This window comes from Diadema setosum, chromosome 5, assembly GCF_964275005.1.
Source record: "Diadema setosum chromosome 5, eeDiaSeto1, whole genome shotgun sequence".
Taxonomy (NCBI): Eukaryota; Metazoa; Echinodermata; class Echinoidea; order Diadematoida; family Diadematidae; genus Diadema; species Diadema setosum.
In genome coordinates, this window is record NC_092689.1 from 12,467,939 (window position 1) to 12,484,010 (window position 16,072).

The 16,072-nt window shown below is 37.8% G+C and overlaps 2 protein-coding genes across 5 annotated transcripts in view; one reads left to right on the plus strand and one right to left on the minus strand.

Annotated features, from left to right (window-relative positions):
* LOC140229100 (sialidase-3-like) overlaps window positions 1–1,014 on the plus strand; it is an 88,797-nt gene extending 87,783 nt beyond the window's left edge. The window contains exon 9 of the mRNA XM_072309365.1: window positions 433–1,014. Within this exon, the coding sequence (XP_072165466.1) occupies window positions 433–777 (345 nt within the window). The 3' untranslated portion in view covers window positions 778–1,014. The remainder of the gene's footprint in view (window positions 1–432) is intronic.
* A 10,175-nt stretch (window positions 1,015–11,189) lies between these two features.
* Window positions 11,190–16,072, minus strand: part of LOC140228595 (neuron navigator 2-like) — a 53,494-nt gene continuing 48,611 nt past the window's right edge. For 3 of the 4 annotated variants that reach the window (XM_072308826.1, XM_072308825.1, XM_072308828.1), the window contains one exon: window positions 11,190–13,535. In XM_072308826.1, coding sequence (XP_072164927.1) covers window positions 13,407–13,535 — 129 coding nt within the window. In that variant the 3' untranslated portion in view covers window positions 11,190–13,406. Of the gene's footprint in view, window positions 13,536–15,109; window positions 15,193–16,072 lie in introns of all 4 variants that reach the window. The other variant, XM_072308827.1, reaches the window with a different exon arrangement.

A 16,072-nucleotide genomic window follows, 5' to 3' on the forward strand; every position in this document is an offset into this window, starting at 1 on the left:
CCATTGTAGCAATGAAGGAGCCAATGTGGTTTGATTTCTGTGTCAGCACTTTGTTCATACATACTCCCTGCAAATGAGAACAAGTCCCAGCTTTAAATGTCATTTGAACTGGTATGACCAATCTGTGATGATAACAATTTTGACAATGCAGATAGTACAGATACTTATAATGCTAAAGATGATAATATTGATGGCAAGTATAAAAGTGATGTTGTTGATGATTGAGATGATGATAATGACAACAATGGTAGTATGAACAGCAACAGTAATAATAGTAAACGAAATGAGAACTTTATTAGGTTTGTCACAGGAACTGAGATTACCAAGACAACAACATCACAATGTAGACAGTGTTCAGCTAACTCACATAAGATATTTCTAGTAGACACTGATGTACACCACGATGGCATGGCTCAACTTTCCCTCCTACAGGCCAGCGTGATAAGCTTTGAGCCCCCAGACCACATCCCCAAGAAAGAAGACGACTCGGTGCGCTGGATCCTCTTCTCCAACCCCGCCAACCGCAACAACCGCGTCAACATGTCGGTGCGATTCAGCCGTAACGGCTGCCAGTCGTGGAGCCCACCGCTCACTCTGAACCCGGGACCCAGCGCCTACTCGGACCTGGCCTGCTACGAGTGGCGCGAGCCGTCCACGGGCCAGAGCACGCTCAAGTTTGCCTGCCTCTACGAGTGCGGTAGCCTCCACCCCTACGAACGCATCGCCTTCCAGACGTTCTCGTTGGACGAGCTCGACAAGAAGATCAACAACCCGTAGCATCCCACCTCAGCCTCAGCCGCCTTCCTTATTACTACATCAATGCCTGTCAATGCTTGTAGCCAGGTTACTGGGGCTTTGGACTCTTTGCTTTCTGCCCTGTAGTCCCACCTATTGATCTTGGTGAATGCTTTTCAATAATGGGCCTATTCATGCTCCTGTTTTTAATCTTTGGCCTTCTTTAGCCATGAGCAGCTCGTCTGCTGTAATTTTCTTTTCACAAATTATATGTATCTATGTTCTCATTAGCCTAATAGCATCTGTACTCTAGTGAGCCTGATGTATATGTTTATACTTTTTTTAAAGCTGACATTTCCTCTTTTTAGTGGCTAATTTGAAACAAACATTTCCTCATCTCTGTGAAAATGATAATTCCTTCTTCGTTCTGTGACGCATTTTGATTTTTCTTCCTCTCTCCCAAACTACAATCACAGTATAGACAATATTACTTGGGCTTTTATGTCAAAACACAGTAGATAAGTTTTATTCAGTGGCAACATGGAAGTTTGTGAAATGCGTGCAAATCCTGTTGCTAAAGGAGAGGTATTATTGCAATGAATAGCAATGCATGTGCATTTTTACTGCTGCCTTTGTGATTTTTGGACAAAAAGGTATATTAGATTCAGAAACTGTACTGTATTCTGCCTGTCACTGCATTTCATGAAGCATTTTGTCTGACAAAGTTGTCAGACAAATTTGCTCTCAGCCAATCAGATGCAAGGATTTCAGTAGCTTGTAACAGTTTATCAGAAAAATATCCGACCAAACTGCTTCATGAAATGCTCTCCAGATCATACAGATCCGTGGACTCAAGCTATTTTTCATGAGTAAATATTGCACCGACACTGCTCTGTCCTGCTGCATACACTTATACAATGTATGGCAAAAAATACACACTAAGCTATCATGTCAAATATCCAATTTGTAATAGAACTAGAGTTCACACACAGAAAAGCCAGCACAGACGGGACTTCCTCGTGGACTGATTGCTTGATGTAATCAAACATCATTCTGAACATTTCCCAGGCAACTAAGATTCTTACTTGCATCCTCAGCGCAATGATGAAATGACTACATGCATCAAGGCATAAGAAAATACACTTATCCACACTCGCTTCATGAATGTTCTAAAGAGTCTTGAATCCGCACTAATTCACTGTCACAGAATTTTGAAATGGATGGTGACTTTTTTTCCGGTGCCATCAAAAGCTTGCAAGCTGGCTGTCTGTAAAGACTGTCTGAGATTGTACTCTGTAAAAGCTGAAAGAGATGAACTTGTATAAAATGTCACAAGGTCCATCTCACAGTTTTGCTTTATGTGGGACAGTGAAGAAGGAAAAGAGATGGGAAATGATTTCTTTACATCAATTTTCCCTCTTCAAATAATGCTGATTGTAATCAAGTGGATCTCATTGAGACCATGGACCATCAATCAACAGGTTTCTGGTTCAAATCTCCGTGGCTGCAGCAGTTGTGCCCCTTGGAAAGGCACTTTATCCTCATTGTCTCACCCTTGGGGAAGGGATTGAAAGTGTCAGTGCTATGGTTTACTTGTGTTTATTAACAATCATAGCTTTCTTCTCGTTCATTTAAAAAAAAAATCAATTCAAATCAACTTAGAAAATAGAAACGGAATACTTGCCATTGATATCTTAGCATTGGAAAGCTGCTCTGATGGATGTATGGATGCACACTTGTATTCCAGAATGCTTTCAAAAGTGAAAAATGTATGCAAATGTTGCTCAATACATTTCAGTGTTGCAATGATGGTGGAAATTGTTAACTGCTTTCACTTTTACACATTGATATAAAAAAAAATGCAATTTATTTTGCTACATCATTTTCTAGGCTTATGAAAGCAGCAATATGAGAGAGTTTTCTGATTTTCAATGAGTTTCCAAATCTTGAGAATTCATCTGAATATCTTTTTCTAATCACTGCATCATTACATATTTCATTGTATTGTTGTGTAGGTGGATTTTGATTTGTTCTTGCCTTTATCAGACAAAACTTTCTTGCACTACAAACACTGCAGTATTCAAAATGAATTTTGATCTGACAATGATTAGCATCGATTACATTTTCATGTTTTGCTAGTGAGTATTAAAAGAAGATACCAGTACTTTCATAATGGATAGCAAAAACATAGAACAAGAAAAAAACCCAAATCTGAACACACAGACATACACATACACATCTTATTTCATGAATTGGTAATGTGTTCCTTGTCACATAGCATTACAAAATAAGTTGGCTTTTTCTCTATAATTGTGAGCAGTGTACGGGAATAGTAGAATGGATTGAGAAGACCTACATAAAGATGCGTCTTGCAAGGCTTATATCATAGGTTTTCCAGTAAAAGGGGAAAAATGAAGTTTCAAAATGACAAAGAATGCATTTTGAGCTGAACTTTACCATGCTTTGTTAATGGATGCTGGCTAGTTACTACCATAGTAATCTTTAGAGATTCTTTGACCAAAAAATTTATGCAAATTTTCTTGAAAATAGCTTTGAATTTAAAAAAAAAAAAAATATTTTTTTTTTTTCGTAGGTGGTTTTTTGTGTGAATGCATTGCATATGATCACAGCTATCCCACTGGTAATGTCAAAGAACAAAAACAGCTCTTCTTGTTATTACCTTTTTTTTTTCTCTAAAGAAATGATATTGATTTAATCCAGTTGATTACAAAATGTTTCTTATTAGCTGCTGAATTCCCAGAAGGCATCAGCCTCAGAAAATGCACAATATTATTATCAACTTGATTCTAGCAGGATCCTTATGACTTGTGTCATCAAACACTGTGACATTTCCAGAAACTCTCACTTTCTTGATGGACTGACCGACACAGTAGTGGAAGGACATCGACAGGAAGAAACGAGACTGACAAAGCCATCACTAAACACAGACTTCTCTGTGCGGAACAAGAAGATGACCTTTAAATGTTCTACTACTGCACCATAGGCAGAAGCATCATAATACTCTACCGAGACACTGTGGACCTCCTACAACCAGGCCTGACTCACCAGATCATGTACTGTAAAAGTGGACATTTTCGCGGTGTTGAAATTTTCTCGCATCTCGCGCAACCAGAAACTAGTGCAAAAATAAAAGCACGCGAATATTTTTGCTTGCCTTATGTTCCAGTAGTTGATATCTTGATTCAGTGGAATTAAAAGCATGTGAAACTCTTCTTATCCTGCTGAGCACAAAAAATTAGTCGCGCGAAAATATCCACTTTTACAGTAGTAGACTCCACCAAACCCCTCTGATCACAAACTTGTAGGGCAACCTATTTTCGCATAGTTGTGTGGTGCACCCAGATGCATCTAACAACTGTGGACTCGATCAGAGAATATCCGTGGTGGTTGGTTTGGGTGTACATTTGTAACCACAATCCATTATACAAGGATGCTTTCTGATGCAGACTCAAAAAGTGGACCAAAGACAGGGTAGAGAGATATAGTCTTAACGTAGGCAGCTGGACAGACAGACAGACAGACAGATGGATAGATACACACTGGAACATCACTGTACAAATGTGCATGCCACTGGACAAAGATGGACATGCAGTTGTACCCAGACACTGTGATTAAACCAATGCAACTAGTCAGGGGGAAATGTGTTATTAAAAGGAAAAGACAGACAGACAGACTGACTGACTGACAGACAGACTGACAGACTGATTTACAGACAGACAGGCAGACAGACAGACAGACAAAGGGTCTGAGCCTGATTCAGACTAAGAAAGACAAAATTGCTAGACCTGGACCCACATGGACGAGACTAAAACAAGGAGAGACAAACAGATCTAGACTGGCAAATAACTTATGGGTTCATTATGAACACTGGAAAGTAAGATACGACTGGACAGACACTAAGACCCATAGACCGATACTGACCAACTCAGATTCATGCAGCACAGACACACTCAAATGCACAGACAGAGAGACAGGGACACTCATACAGATAGATGGACAAACGAACGGACTGACTGACCAATTGAAAGGAATGACAGTGACGGGCGAACTCAGACCTTGACAAATGGACACACAGACATGTTATACACTGTAGATGCATGACGCAGAGTGGATGGGGAGCTTTCGCAAGGCGATGCAGTGAGCTGTACGATGCAGGAAGCAACAATGCAGCATTCTTTAGTCCGTTGTCCGTCATACAAATGTTTTCACAAAATGCATGATGACGCAGCAGCTCAGCGAGTTGCAAATTTTCAGGTGCAAAAAATAGCACACCTTCAGCTGCAAATGTACACAGGTCTACCATTGTAGGTCCAAGGAGATGCAGAATGTTAAGCTCATAACCATGCCAACTGCAGAAATTTGCACATGACATTCACAAATCTTAAGTCCGCGTCACCACTGCGATAGCCTGCTATTGATTCAGAGAGACGCATATGGACAAGGAGGCAAATGAACTCACAGATATTCAGAGACTAAAATGACGAATACAATGTAGCAAGATGTTGAAAGGCAAACTTGTGAATAGATCAGGAGAGATGTACAGCAAAGTGACAGGCATGTAGTAGACAAACTGACAGGATCTAATGAGCCACTAATGATGAGGAAAAAGTCTATTAATGTATTTCTGAAAAATCTAAGTGCTTGCATTGTTTTTACTCAAGAAGTGTCAGTGCTTATGCAAAGAAACTGAAATAGCATTCCAGTTAAAAACAATAATAGTAACGTATGTAAGAATCCAAAGAAGATATCATGTGTTGTGTGAACATTAACATTTGTATATGCCGCTTAAAAAAGGCCATGGATGGAATAATTATTATCATATTTTGTTCTTCTTCTTTTTTTAGTCTTGTAAAGTTAAGTAGTGAATAATGTGTGTTCTTCTCTCTTTCTCTTTTTACTAATAGCTGTAGATGCAGAAAACTAAAGATAGGACCAATAGAGTATGTTGAAGAGTGTTGATGCATTTTAGAAGAGTATAAGAAAAAAAGATAAAAGATTAAAGAGCAATAATTTACATATGTATATGTTAAACTTTTGTATATTGAGCACGAAATGTAGGTGTAAAATTTAGAAAAAAAAAAATCTTGTTTTCTTGCTTTTGATATGGAAAGGATATGAGTTGAGCATCAGTTTTACACCTCATACAGCAGCTTTATTCTTTAATTTCATGGACCAACACCTGAAAGAATACCAGCCGTATTTGTTGTTTTGTTTTAGAAGGGGAAAAAAAGCTCCCTTCGATTTGTAGCCTACATGTAGGTAGTTAGATGAAAATTAGCAACATTCGTATCAATGAATTACATGTCATGTTCAACCATCTCAATAGCTGGATGCCTGAAACACGTAAGAACAAAGTGGAGTTCTGAATGTTTGCAAGTACCTGGGAGTTCAATCAGTCTTCAGTACTGAGTGTGAATAGTCTCAAATGATCTTTAAATAATTAGACCATAAAGCTGAAAGCTTTTAAAGATGAAGAGAGAAAATGTTCTTGCTCTATCACTACAATTAGCTAGTATGTACTGTACACACAGAATATTTTGCGAAGTTTTTATTTTTGCGAATTTGGCAAGTCGGGTGCTATTCACAAACTTAAAAACCCAAACTTCAACATGAATGTGACGTGCACGCATAATGTTTCACTGCTGTACTCCATGATCGCAAATTTAACCACTCACGAAAATGTTGGGAAGTCCCGCTTCGCGACAATTTAGACTCGCTAAATATATAGTGCATGCAGTAAGTGTTGGATTTGTCTCATGAAATTTGCAATGATGATGATGACCAATATTGTGTTCGTAGAGTACCAAAATGGTGATGTCACAGTCTTCTGTTATAGCTTGGGTTGGACCTAGGTGCAAGCATGGTTATTAGCAAATATAGTGTTTACAGATATTCGGACCAATTGAGATGTTTAGAACCAGTTTCCATGGTGATGAATGGCTACGACATCACACTTTGGTGCTCTGTAATAATCCATGTACTTTATAGAAAAATCTGACAGACAAATTTGATTTGGGGAGAAATGGTATAAAAAGAAATTTGAACTCACATGATCGATGATGTTTTTTAAGTACATTCCATTGTGTCACTGGGTTATTGGGATCAGTGACAGAACAAAAATTGGTAAATTTATTGTATCATAATTATAAATGTGTACATTATGTGGAACTAGATTAATTCTTCTTTGGTCTTAATGGTTTGATTTCTAAACTTGTGGTATGATGTTTCTTTTGACATTATTGTAAAGTTTTGGGCAATAGCTTTTGCTGAGGGTTTGGATCGTGTCTTGAAATTTTACTTGGCCTTCAAACATTGTCTGTAAAATTATAGTGATAACTCCAGAACTACATGCCATATTTAACCTTGCAGGGCTTGTATGCAATGTCACACACACAAAAAAGCATATACAATAGCCAAGATAGTGCAGGGTGTACTAGCAACAGCAGAAACATAGGGCAGAATTTAGTCAATCATCTGCAGCTGCAATATCTGTATTGGCTGCTTTTTCACTTTTGAGGAGCATTATTCAGAGAAAATTATTGAAATTCTACTAGTTTTTAGGTAGGTAGTGCTGCATTGTTGGCTGCTCTTTCCAATAGTAGCTTGTTTTTTATCATTCATTTCCATTTTCTTTGTACTAAGCTGCCAAGTGCTGTAACATAGCCAATACAAGTAACATGTTTCATCTGTAAAGTGTAAGGCTACACTACACTGTCTGTGAGTCATGTGCAGTAGTGTATTGGAATGCCAAGTTCTTGTAAAGTTTTTATAGTCACACAGTATTTGCAAGAAACTTTAAAGGGAGACTATGAAGTTTTCTCATGCTACAGGCCAACAAGTTGGTGATGTTTTCATGCTCAGCACAATGTAGGTAATAATCTTAAATATTTTGTGAAAAGCACATGGATTACCTGCATAGGACAGGATTTGAGGAAAGTTGTTAGCAAGAATCTTTGATGATTTAAGATTCCGGAATCCGGAATCTTCAAAGCATTCGCAAAGTGTTGTATTTGGCTATTCGTATTTTGCAGTTCACAATGTGCAGGTCTGAGAGCACACAGGAATGGATTATACAGGAATTTTAAAAGAAGTGATTAGTGCTGCGTTCGAAATCGCACCATTGTGCTGCAGTAGTGGTACAAAAGCCATCAATTTTAACAATATCTTGTGTTTCTGATACTTATACGAACTTCAATGTAAAATAAGATGGTAGCATTATATGTTTCAATCAAGCCGGTGTTGGTGGTTTCAGATTGTTTCTCTGTCGTAATGCGTGGTGTTTTTTTTTTCTCTCTCTCTCCAGCAATATTGTAATGCTAATCATGATGGAAGAGTTGCAAGAAATTGTATAAAGATGTTATATGTTTTGGAAATAAAGGAATTTCAATTTGACTCAATTTATGAAATTATTATCAAACATTCTTTGTGGCTGTCATTTTGAAGACTCAACACTTGTCAGGATTCATATACCGTAAGACCAGAAACATTCGCAATTTGAGGCTAATGGCCTTTCTTCACAGCTTGAAATTTTCACAAATTGCCACTGGCATTCAATGCATTGTGTAGACAAAAAAAACTTTTGTGTCCATTTTCCTTCAGGTAGGCGAATCTTGGCTTGTCACAAAATTTGTGAAAGTTTTAGTCATGCATGTGAACATTTCTGGTTTTACAGTATTGGATTATCATCTTGATAGAATTAGGAGTCATCTTCAAGTGTTAAAATTGCTGGCAGTTTTAAAAGTCAACTTCTAAATACAAAGTGGTAAACAGAGATTTACTAGGGGAAGGAGTGTGATAGCCATTACCTTTTGTATTGCCTTGCATGTGTGTAGATGCTGTTAAACGTTGCTAGTGTTAATCGCACAGTGACATTTAACACTCGTCCCAATGAAGGAATATTACAATGATAGTAATAATACTATTACTATTATTATTATCATCATCATCATCATCATCATCATCATCATCATCATCATCATCATCATCATCATCATCATCATCATCATCATCATTTTACTTATTTATTTTTCCTTTTACACAGGTGACAATCTGTGCTGAGAGCACCTAATCCCAGGGTTTGTAGTGCAGTGTAGTTTTTTTAAACCTGAAATGATGTTGTTAGTATGTGTTTAGATACCCATTTAAGTTAAAAATCAAGCATCCAGTATGCAAGACATGCTTCCAATAGTTCACTCTGTTAATATTTGCCATGTGCTCCTGTAGCAACAACTATCGCCATCACCAGCATCACGACCACTATCATCATCACCTCACCACCATTACCCACAACCACAAGTTCCGCATATCTTCCTATGAATATCTTCCTGTGAATAGTCACGATTATTACGATTGCATCAGGGTAATGCAGTTATGAGTCACACAGTCTCAATATTGTCATAATATTACTATCAATCCCCTGACCATCGTCATCATCTTTACTTTCTTTACTTTCTTTACTTTCACCATCATCCCCTGACCATCATCATCATCACTTTCTCTATCATAATCACCCTTGGTATCACTTTCATCTTCTCCATCACCATCATCATAAATAACAGCATGAATTTCATCAAACTCTTTCTTGCCACTCTGCCACTACCCCCATCGACATTTCCATTTCCAAACACTCTCTATTACTGTTACACTTGAAGACAAACAACTGTTCACCAATGCCTTTTCTTTAGAAGTGAAACATAATTTAAAACATGTTTCCTTTATTTATGGTGATTGGGAAAAGGAACAAATGAAGAAGTGAGAGAGAGAGAAAGGAAACACAAGACTGTACACTTTTCTGCAAAAAAGTGATAATAAATACTAGACGTTCATTTGACCTTCCTTAAAAAAATCACAGATGATATACAATTATACAAATCTGTCATAAAACATATAACCTCTCCATTGTAAGTTTAGATTTCTGTTTATCTTTATACATGTACAACTATATTTAACTAGCTCTCAATGCACATAAGTCATATACCTATATTACAGTGATCAATTAACTTCTCTTCATACACCAAGAAAGGGATAGAGAGCTTAATTGCATATGTTAGAAATACTTTTTTTTTTGCTGTTTTTCTCTCTGTCTTAATAACGAGAGATATGTTTACTCCTTTGCGACACATTTATTCACATTAATTGACCATTATTTTTCCATTGGCCTTTTATGAATGTTAACTATGTCTGCAGATTGGCAGATCAATTTCTGAACAGTCAAAGCTACACAGCCCATACAAATTGTCAGGTCTGACCTATGGAAATAAAGAAATTATATTTCGAAAACTGGAAAGCTGACAAACACTCATACATTTATATCCACCATATTCTCTTGTACAATGCATATGGGTCGTCACTATATGGTGTGGCTTAGAATGAGCAGACTGGTTCGCAATCAATTGTCCACAACCTTTCTGCAGAGGTTGTATAGTTTCTGCCTTCGGTACACTCAAAGCAAGGGTATGGAAATACTGACATGGGGTAAGCAAAGAACAATAAATGAGAAAAATTTGGCACAAGGATACAGTTTTCATGCACAATAGCATCCTTCTGCTTGGTTCACTAGTATTCCTACAGTTGTACATACTTATATGCATACATGTATGTCTGTCAGTTCTAGACAGGACACAGTGCAGGGGTTGTGATTTTGACGTTTTCAGGTGGCTAAGCACATTACAAGACCTCCGTTTTAAGATCATCTTAATACTGGATTCTTACACTGGTCAGGTCATACAAGCTACAAATGTATCCTACCTCATGCTAACATTCGCTCTTTATTGAAGCATACCTGTATGTGCTATAGTACTTGTCAAAAAGTAAAATATTTGTATCTCATATTTATTGAGCTAATAAGGTTGCAATTATAAGTGCACCTGGTTAAGCTAAGCTTTAATCTGATAGAACTGTTGTTCAAAGTACTTGAGTTCGCATCATATATCATTACCATGGTGGAATAGTCACTCACTGGAATAATGGACTACATGATTCTTTCATATTCTAATCTTTCGTCAGCTGAATGAGGACTAAACATACCTATCATCTTAACCTGATCTGCCATTGATTTTACAATTCAAAAACGAATCACAAAAAATATAAACAAAATCACATCACAAATGAATGTCCATTGGAGACTGCCATTTATGCAGATATTCAGGTTGCGTCTTCATTTCATAATGGCTAGAAGAAGTCAAAATTTTAAACGTACATTATGCGGGCAACTTAGTTAAATGTGGAAATATGATTACATCGAGCATCGGAAGAAGAAAAATTAAAACTCTGTTAAACCAAACATGAGAACGTTGGAGAGAATTTACAATTACTAATATTCTACCAATTACAATTATTCTACCATTGCACTGTTGTGGGTCACAAACAATAGAGTATCAACACTGGTCACAGTCTGTGAGAATCGAAACAAAATATAGTTGCAACATGGGAGATGTAAGATTCAAGTAGGAAGGGGGGGGGGGGGTAACTCTCCCTGAAATGTTACATGCATATATATGTCAAGAATAACAAGTATCATAATGAACATGGGGGGGGGGGGTGAACCCCTCTGCTATCTAATCACTCTATGGCCAATTAAAATAAGTCTTTGTCAACGCTGTTGGCATTTGTTGAAGAATTTCGTTTTCTAGGTACTGAATGGATAGTGTAAAGGTCATTTTGTTCAAATCTTCAATAATGCCATTGTAATATTCACAATAACCAAAAATCATAATATTAGTACATTGGTGTCATTCTTCCCCGTAATTTCAAGCTCTACCTTTTTTTGTCTTTTTCTTTTGGAATGTTCAGTTTCATTGTAACATTTCCACTGATCAAAACTTGGCTGTGAAAATGGTTGTAAAATCATAAAAAAAAAAATGTTTATCTAATAGCAGTGTGATGGTTCATGAAAAAAAATTTACACAAACTGAGAACTAATGAGCCTCAAGCAAATGTAATACAAAGAGCAGTGAATAAAAATTTGGAGCAGCTAAAACAGGCAGTATAAAGACATTTCCCTGTGCTTCCTCTGTTATGGGGCAGTCATTCATCTTTTCTGCATTACTTGGTGTAGAGTTTATGTGCATGACTATGGCAGAGTACAGTAGTTTTGACTTTGAATCAACAGAAGAACGAAATCACTCAAAACAACATTTCACACAAGGTGCTCAATCCTGCGCTAACACTGTGCATGCGGATAAATAAATAAGTTCAACATTTCAGACAGTCGTTTTTACACAAATGCTTGCAATATATCTCTTCTTTTTCACAACTATTTGCAATAGCTTATCTTTATTCTTTTTCACAATTTCTTTGCACATTCAAACATTGAAAAATGAAAATCATATATTACACATGATGCTTTCGAAAATCTGCGAATTCATAAATTCGGTGCTTGGCCAAAGCGTGTGCTCAAAGCAAGTTGCATGGAGAAGTAATGTATGTTTGTGCATGTGTATATATAATATCTTGAGTGCATGTATACATGCATAATGCACTTTATTGGATTTGAGTCTTTCTACATCTGAACACAATGTAGGGACTTTTCACTCTCTTTCTCTTCCCTCAACAGAAGATGGCGCTATTTAGGCCCCCTCTCCCAATGGTCCAACATGCATCGGTAACAAGGAGTTCTTCTCTTCTCTTGCACAGCAAATTTTGAATGCTCACTTTCCTGATTGGTTAATTGCTTGGATACTGCCAGCCAATTGGTCCATAGCGCGTAACCCGGAGCAATAACCGAGCATTCAGCGTCCCATTGCCCATCCTGCGAAGTCGTTGGATTTGCGGAGGAATGCCATTACTTTCAGAGAGTGACGGTGTAGCGAGTAGCGGTATATGTTGTACAGAAATGTTCACGCTTTGATTGGCACACACTCCTACGACCGACGGAAGAATACGATGTCGGCTGGTCGGAACGCCTCGTCACACATTGACTCCACTTTGTGGGAGAATTGTTTGATTCGTCGCTCCCAAAATATTGCTGTATAATCACCACACCACTGGTGTAAAAGCACTTTAAGAGTCAACACAAATTATGATCAGACAATTTCTTGTGAACCCTGCACAAATTGAAGACATCGTTTGTGTTTGCTTCACAGAAAAAACAACAAAATTTTCCAAAATCACTGCTGAAAATCCCGTAGCTGATGTTACAACACAAGGCTTTTAAAGTACGACGTCTTCCCTTGTTAGCAAGGATCATGTCTAGCAATTCATGGAAATGGGCCTTTCTTGATGTGGACATGGAAAGTCCCTTGGTTCGACATTTGACATACTCTTAGAGTAACGAGAGATGGTGTTTTCATCTCATCTCTCTCACTCATACTTAAATGAATGATGCTGCAGTATTTCATTTTTTTTTTTTCTGAGAAGACATCAGTCATCCAATGAAAGGCAATTTTCGGTCTTGGGGAAAAAAAATCACACATTTGCTCTCCTCCTCCTAGAAACGGCTACAGAACAAGGATGAAATCCAAGACCCTTGAGTACTGAATAAGCTCCCACTGCGGCAATGACCCCACACGGTACCACATCTCAGCCAGCCAGGTGGATTCACGGCTGTCCGGTGGAAAGTTCGCTCAGCGACTCTGCACGTGGATCTGCACTGATGACCAGAGCGCTGATTTGGCAAAAGTAGGGCGCGCCCCGGATGATGGCGGAACTGTTCACACTGTGATCTCTACGGAGATATCTTCGCTGCTCATCCCGACGGAGTCCATGCTGTTTGTATCGCTGTCACAGGAGTGAGAGTTGGAGTAGTTTGCTGCCTCCTGTAACCTCATCAGCATGTTGAACTGTTGGGAGAGGTAGCAGAAAAAAAATATATTGGCAATTAATTAGAGAAATCTCCCACTTTGATGCTCTTTTCACGAACAACAAATGCAATGTACAAGCTGCATTCCTTGGGCAGTCTTCAATGAAGAAGAAAAGTAAGCATGCATTTTTGCATCTACGCTTGTTTTCATTAGAACAGTAATGGTTACGTTCATGTAATGGAAACACTTGCTTATGTTTCCGAATATACAATTTCTTTTTGAAAACCAAACTGTTCTCATTTCATCATTGTTCAATTTCTGAACAAATAAAAAAGAAAATGATTTTAATCTGAAAGCATGCATCAGTCATGTCATGGTTAAGTGATCTACCCATCACTGAAAAACAGTTGTCCAGTGACAATGCATTTGAAGAGTTTGAACATTTGTTTTGAAAGAGATGAACAGAGGCACAAAAACAAAACAACTGATGGCACAAATCACAAGAAAAGTCCGCTATAGAATGATGCAAACAATACCAACAACAAGACAAGAAATCTGAATGAAACGTGTTTGAAAAAGTCACAATATGAAGGAAATGTCCACTGTGGCTGGATATTGCAATGTGCTGCCTCTGAGATTCCAAGTCATATTAGATTCATTTGAAGAAATCACAAATGCCATGTATGTTGATGCAACAATGAAATCGCCATCAAGTTATCATTTGGTAGTTCTCTAGACATGTGAAATGCTATATGAAATTGGCCATCATTTTGATGGTATTCACAGAGTCAATGTGAACATTATTGCTTTTTCTACATTCCATTTGTCATATTTGGTAATCTCATCCAAAGAGCTTACAGACATACAGACACATGTATGACATTAAACAACAAAAAAATAATGATGGGGGTGGGATGTGAATAGAATCAACAGTATTTCTTGGTCTACTTCAACACCAGTGACTACTTGAGGTGCTCTTCTGCCAACGTCATGTGGTAGAAGTGTGACAGGTCAAGGGAAGCGATGCATGCACACTTCCAATGTGATAACATCAAACTACCAACTACAAAGATAGTCCATGTATTCCTTCAGACTATTGTTTCACAGATTCACATCAAAACAACACTATAAAATTAAAAGGGGAAAAAAATTCAAAAAGGACAGACATGCACGGAAGTGCTGCTCATCAAAACAAATTTGTAAAAGGTTGACAGATACAGAAATGATGGATACCTAGCACACAGTATATGACTTTCATCTATGTCTTTCACTCCTGAAACACAGCAAATATGATTTCTCTAATAGTTGCAGTTTTCACTCCTGAAAACGTCCAGCATTTTGTTTGCATGCATGACAGCAAATCTATTGTGAATATATCTCATTGTACCTCACAGCTAGACTAACTAAAAGAAAAAGTAATCAATTTGTGCATTTCAAGCAAAAAGAAACAAATAAATAAATAAAACATAACATAGAAGTGACTGGTGATCAAGAAAACTGACCAAAATAAAAGTCAAGACAGCACCATTCAAATTCAAACAAGTTCACCATTGACAACCACAGCTATATATCTATTTAACACCAAACAAGTCCCTCCGAGTGTCGGGACCTACCCCGCGAGCTACATGGTAGGGCTGTCACAACTACGTGGGCTCGAGTAGCCCGAGGCCTCCTGCAGATGCATGAGCATGCTCAACTGTCAATGGCGAATGGGGGAGGGCAGCGTGAAGAGAGACGGAGGGGAGTTTGGATGGGAGAAGAAATGGTGTGACTCAGTCATAGATGGCATGGTATAACTTTCCCTAATCCATCCTAAAATGTCTTGTCACTGTTTTATGGCTGGTCTAATTACTCATCGTATCTCACCTGATATCTCTGGCAACAACTTCTTTTTGTAATCATTAATATAATCACTTAGTGCTTTTGTGATAAATTTTGTGAGCAGATGTAAAAACTAAGTCAAATTGATTACTATAGAAACATTTATCTATTATATGTGTTGCTGATACATGGTAACAAAAACAAAAAACTGGAAAAAAGGCCAGAAATTACTTGATGCCTGGTTTACAAAATTGTTCATATTCCTAAATGTGCTGAATTTGGCACTGGTGGCAGAAAGTAAAATGAGATAAATGTTTGTTACAAAAGCACAATGATAACTGAGAATGATTTTTGCTCATAGCACACATTTTGTTAGGTGAGAGTTGTTGAACTTGCATCAACCTCGGAAAACACATTGTTATTCAAAATCATACCGACTTTAAATAACCCATATTCTTGCGCAGTTGACGTAATTGCGCCACCTTTGCTGCGATAATTTCTTTACGTCACATCTAATGTACGACGTCAGCTCTTTACATGTGACTGCCCCCTCGGAGAGGTTAATAATTTTCGTCATCATCACCATGGGGATCATTCCATCAATGAAATGCAGTCCACAACACACATGCTCTGTGCATTCATTGCTTCAGTGTGACTGGGTCAAAACATGGCAATAATGTGAAGGAGTTTCAAACATATTCTATCCAAGAGTTTCTGCAGGCAGCCAGTCCTAAAATGGCATAATTTTTGTTTTT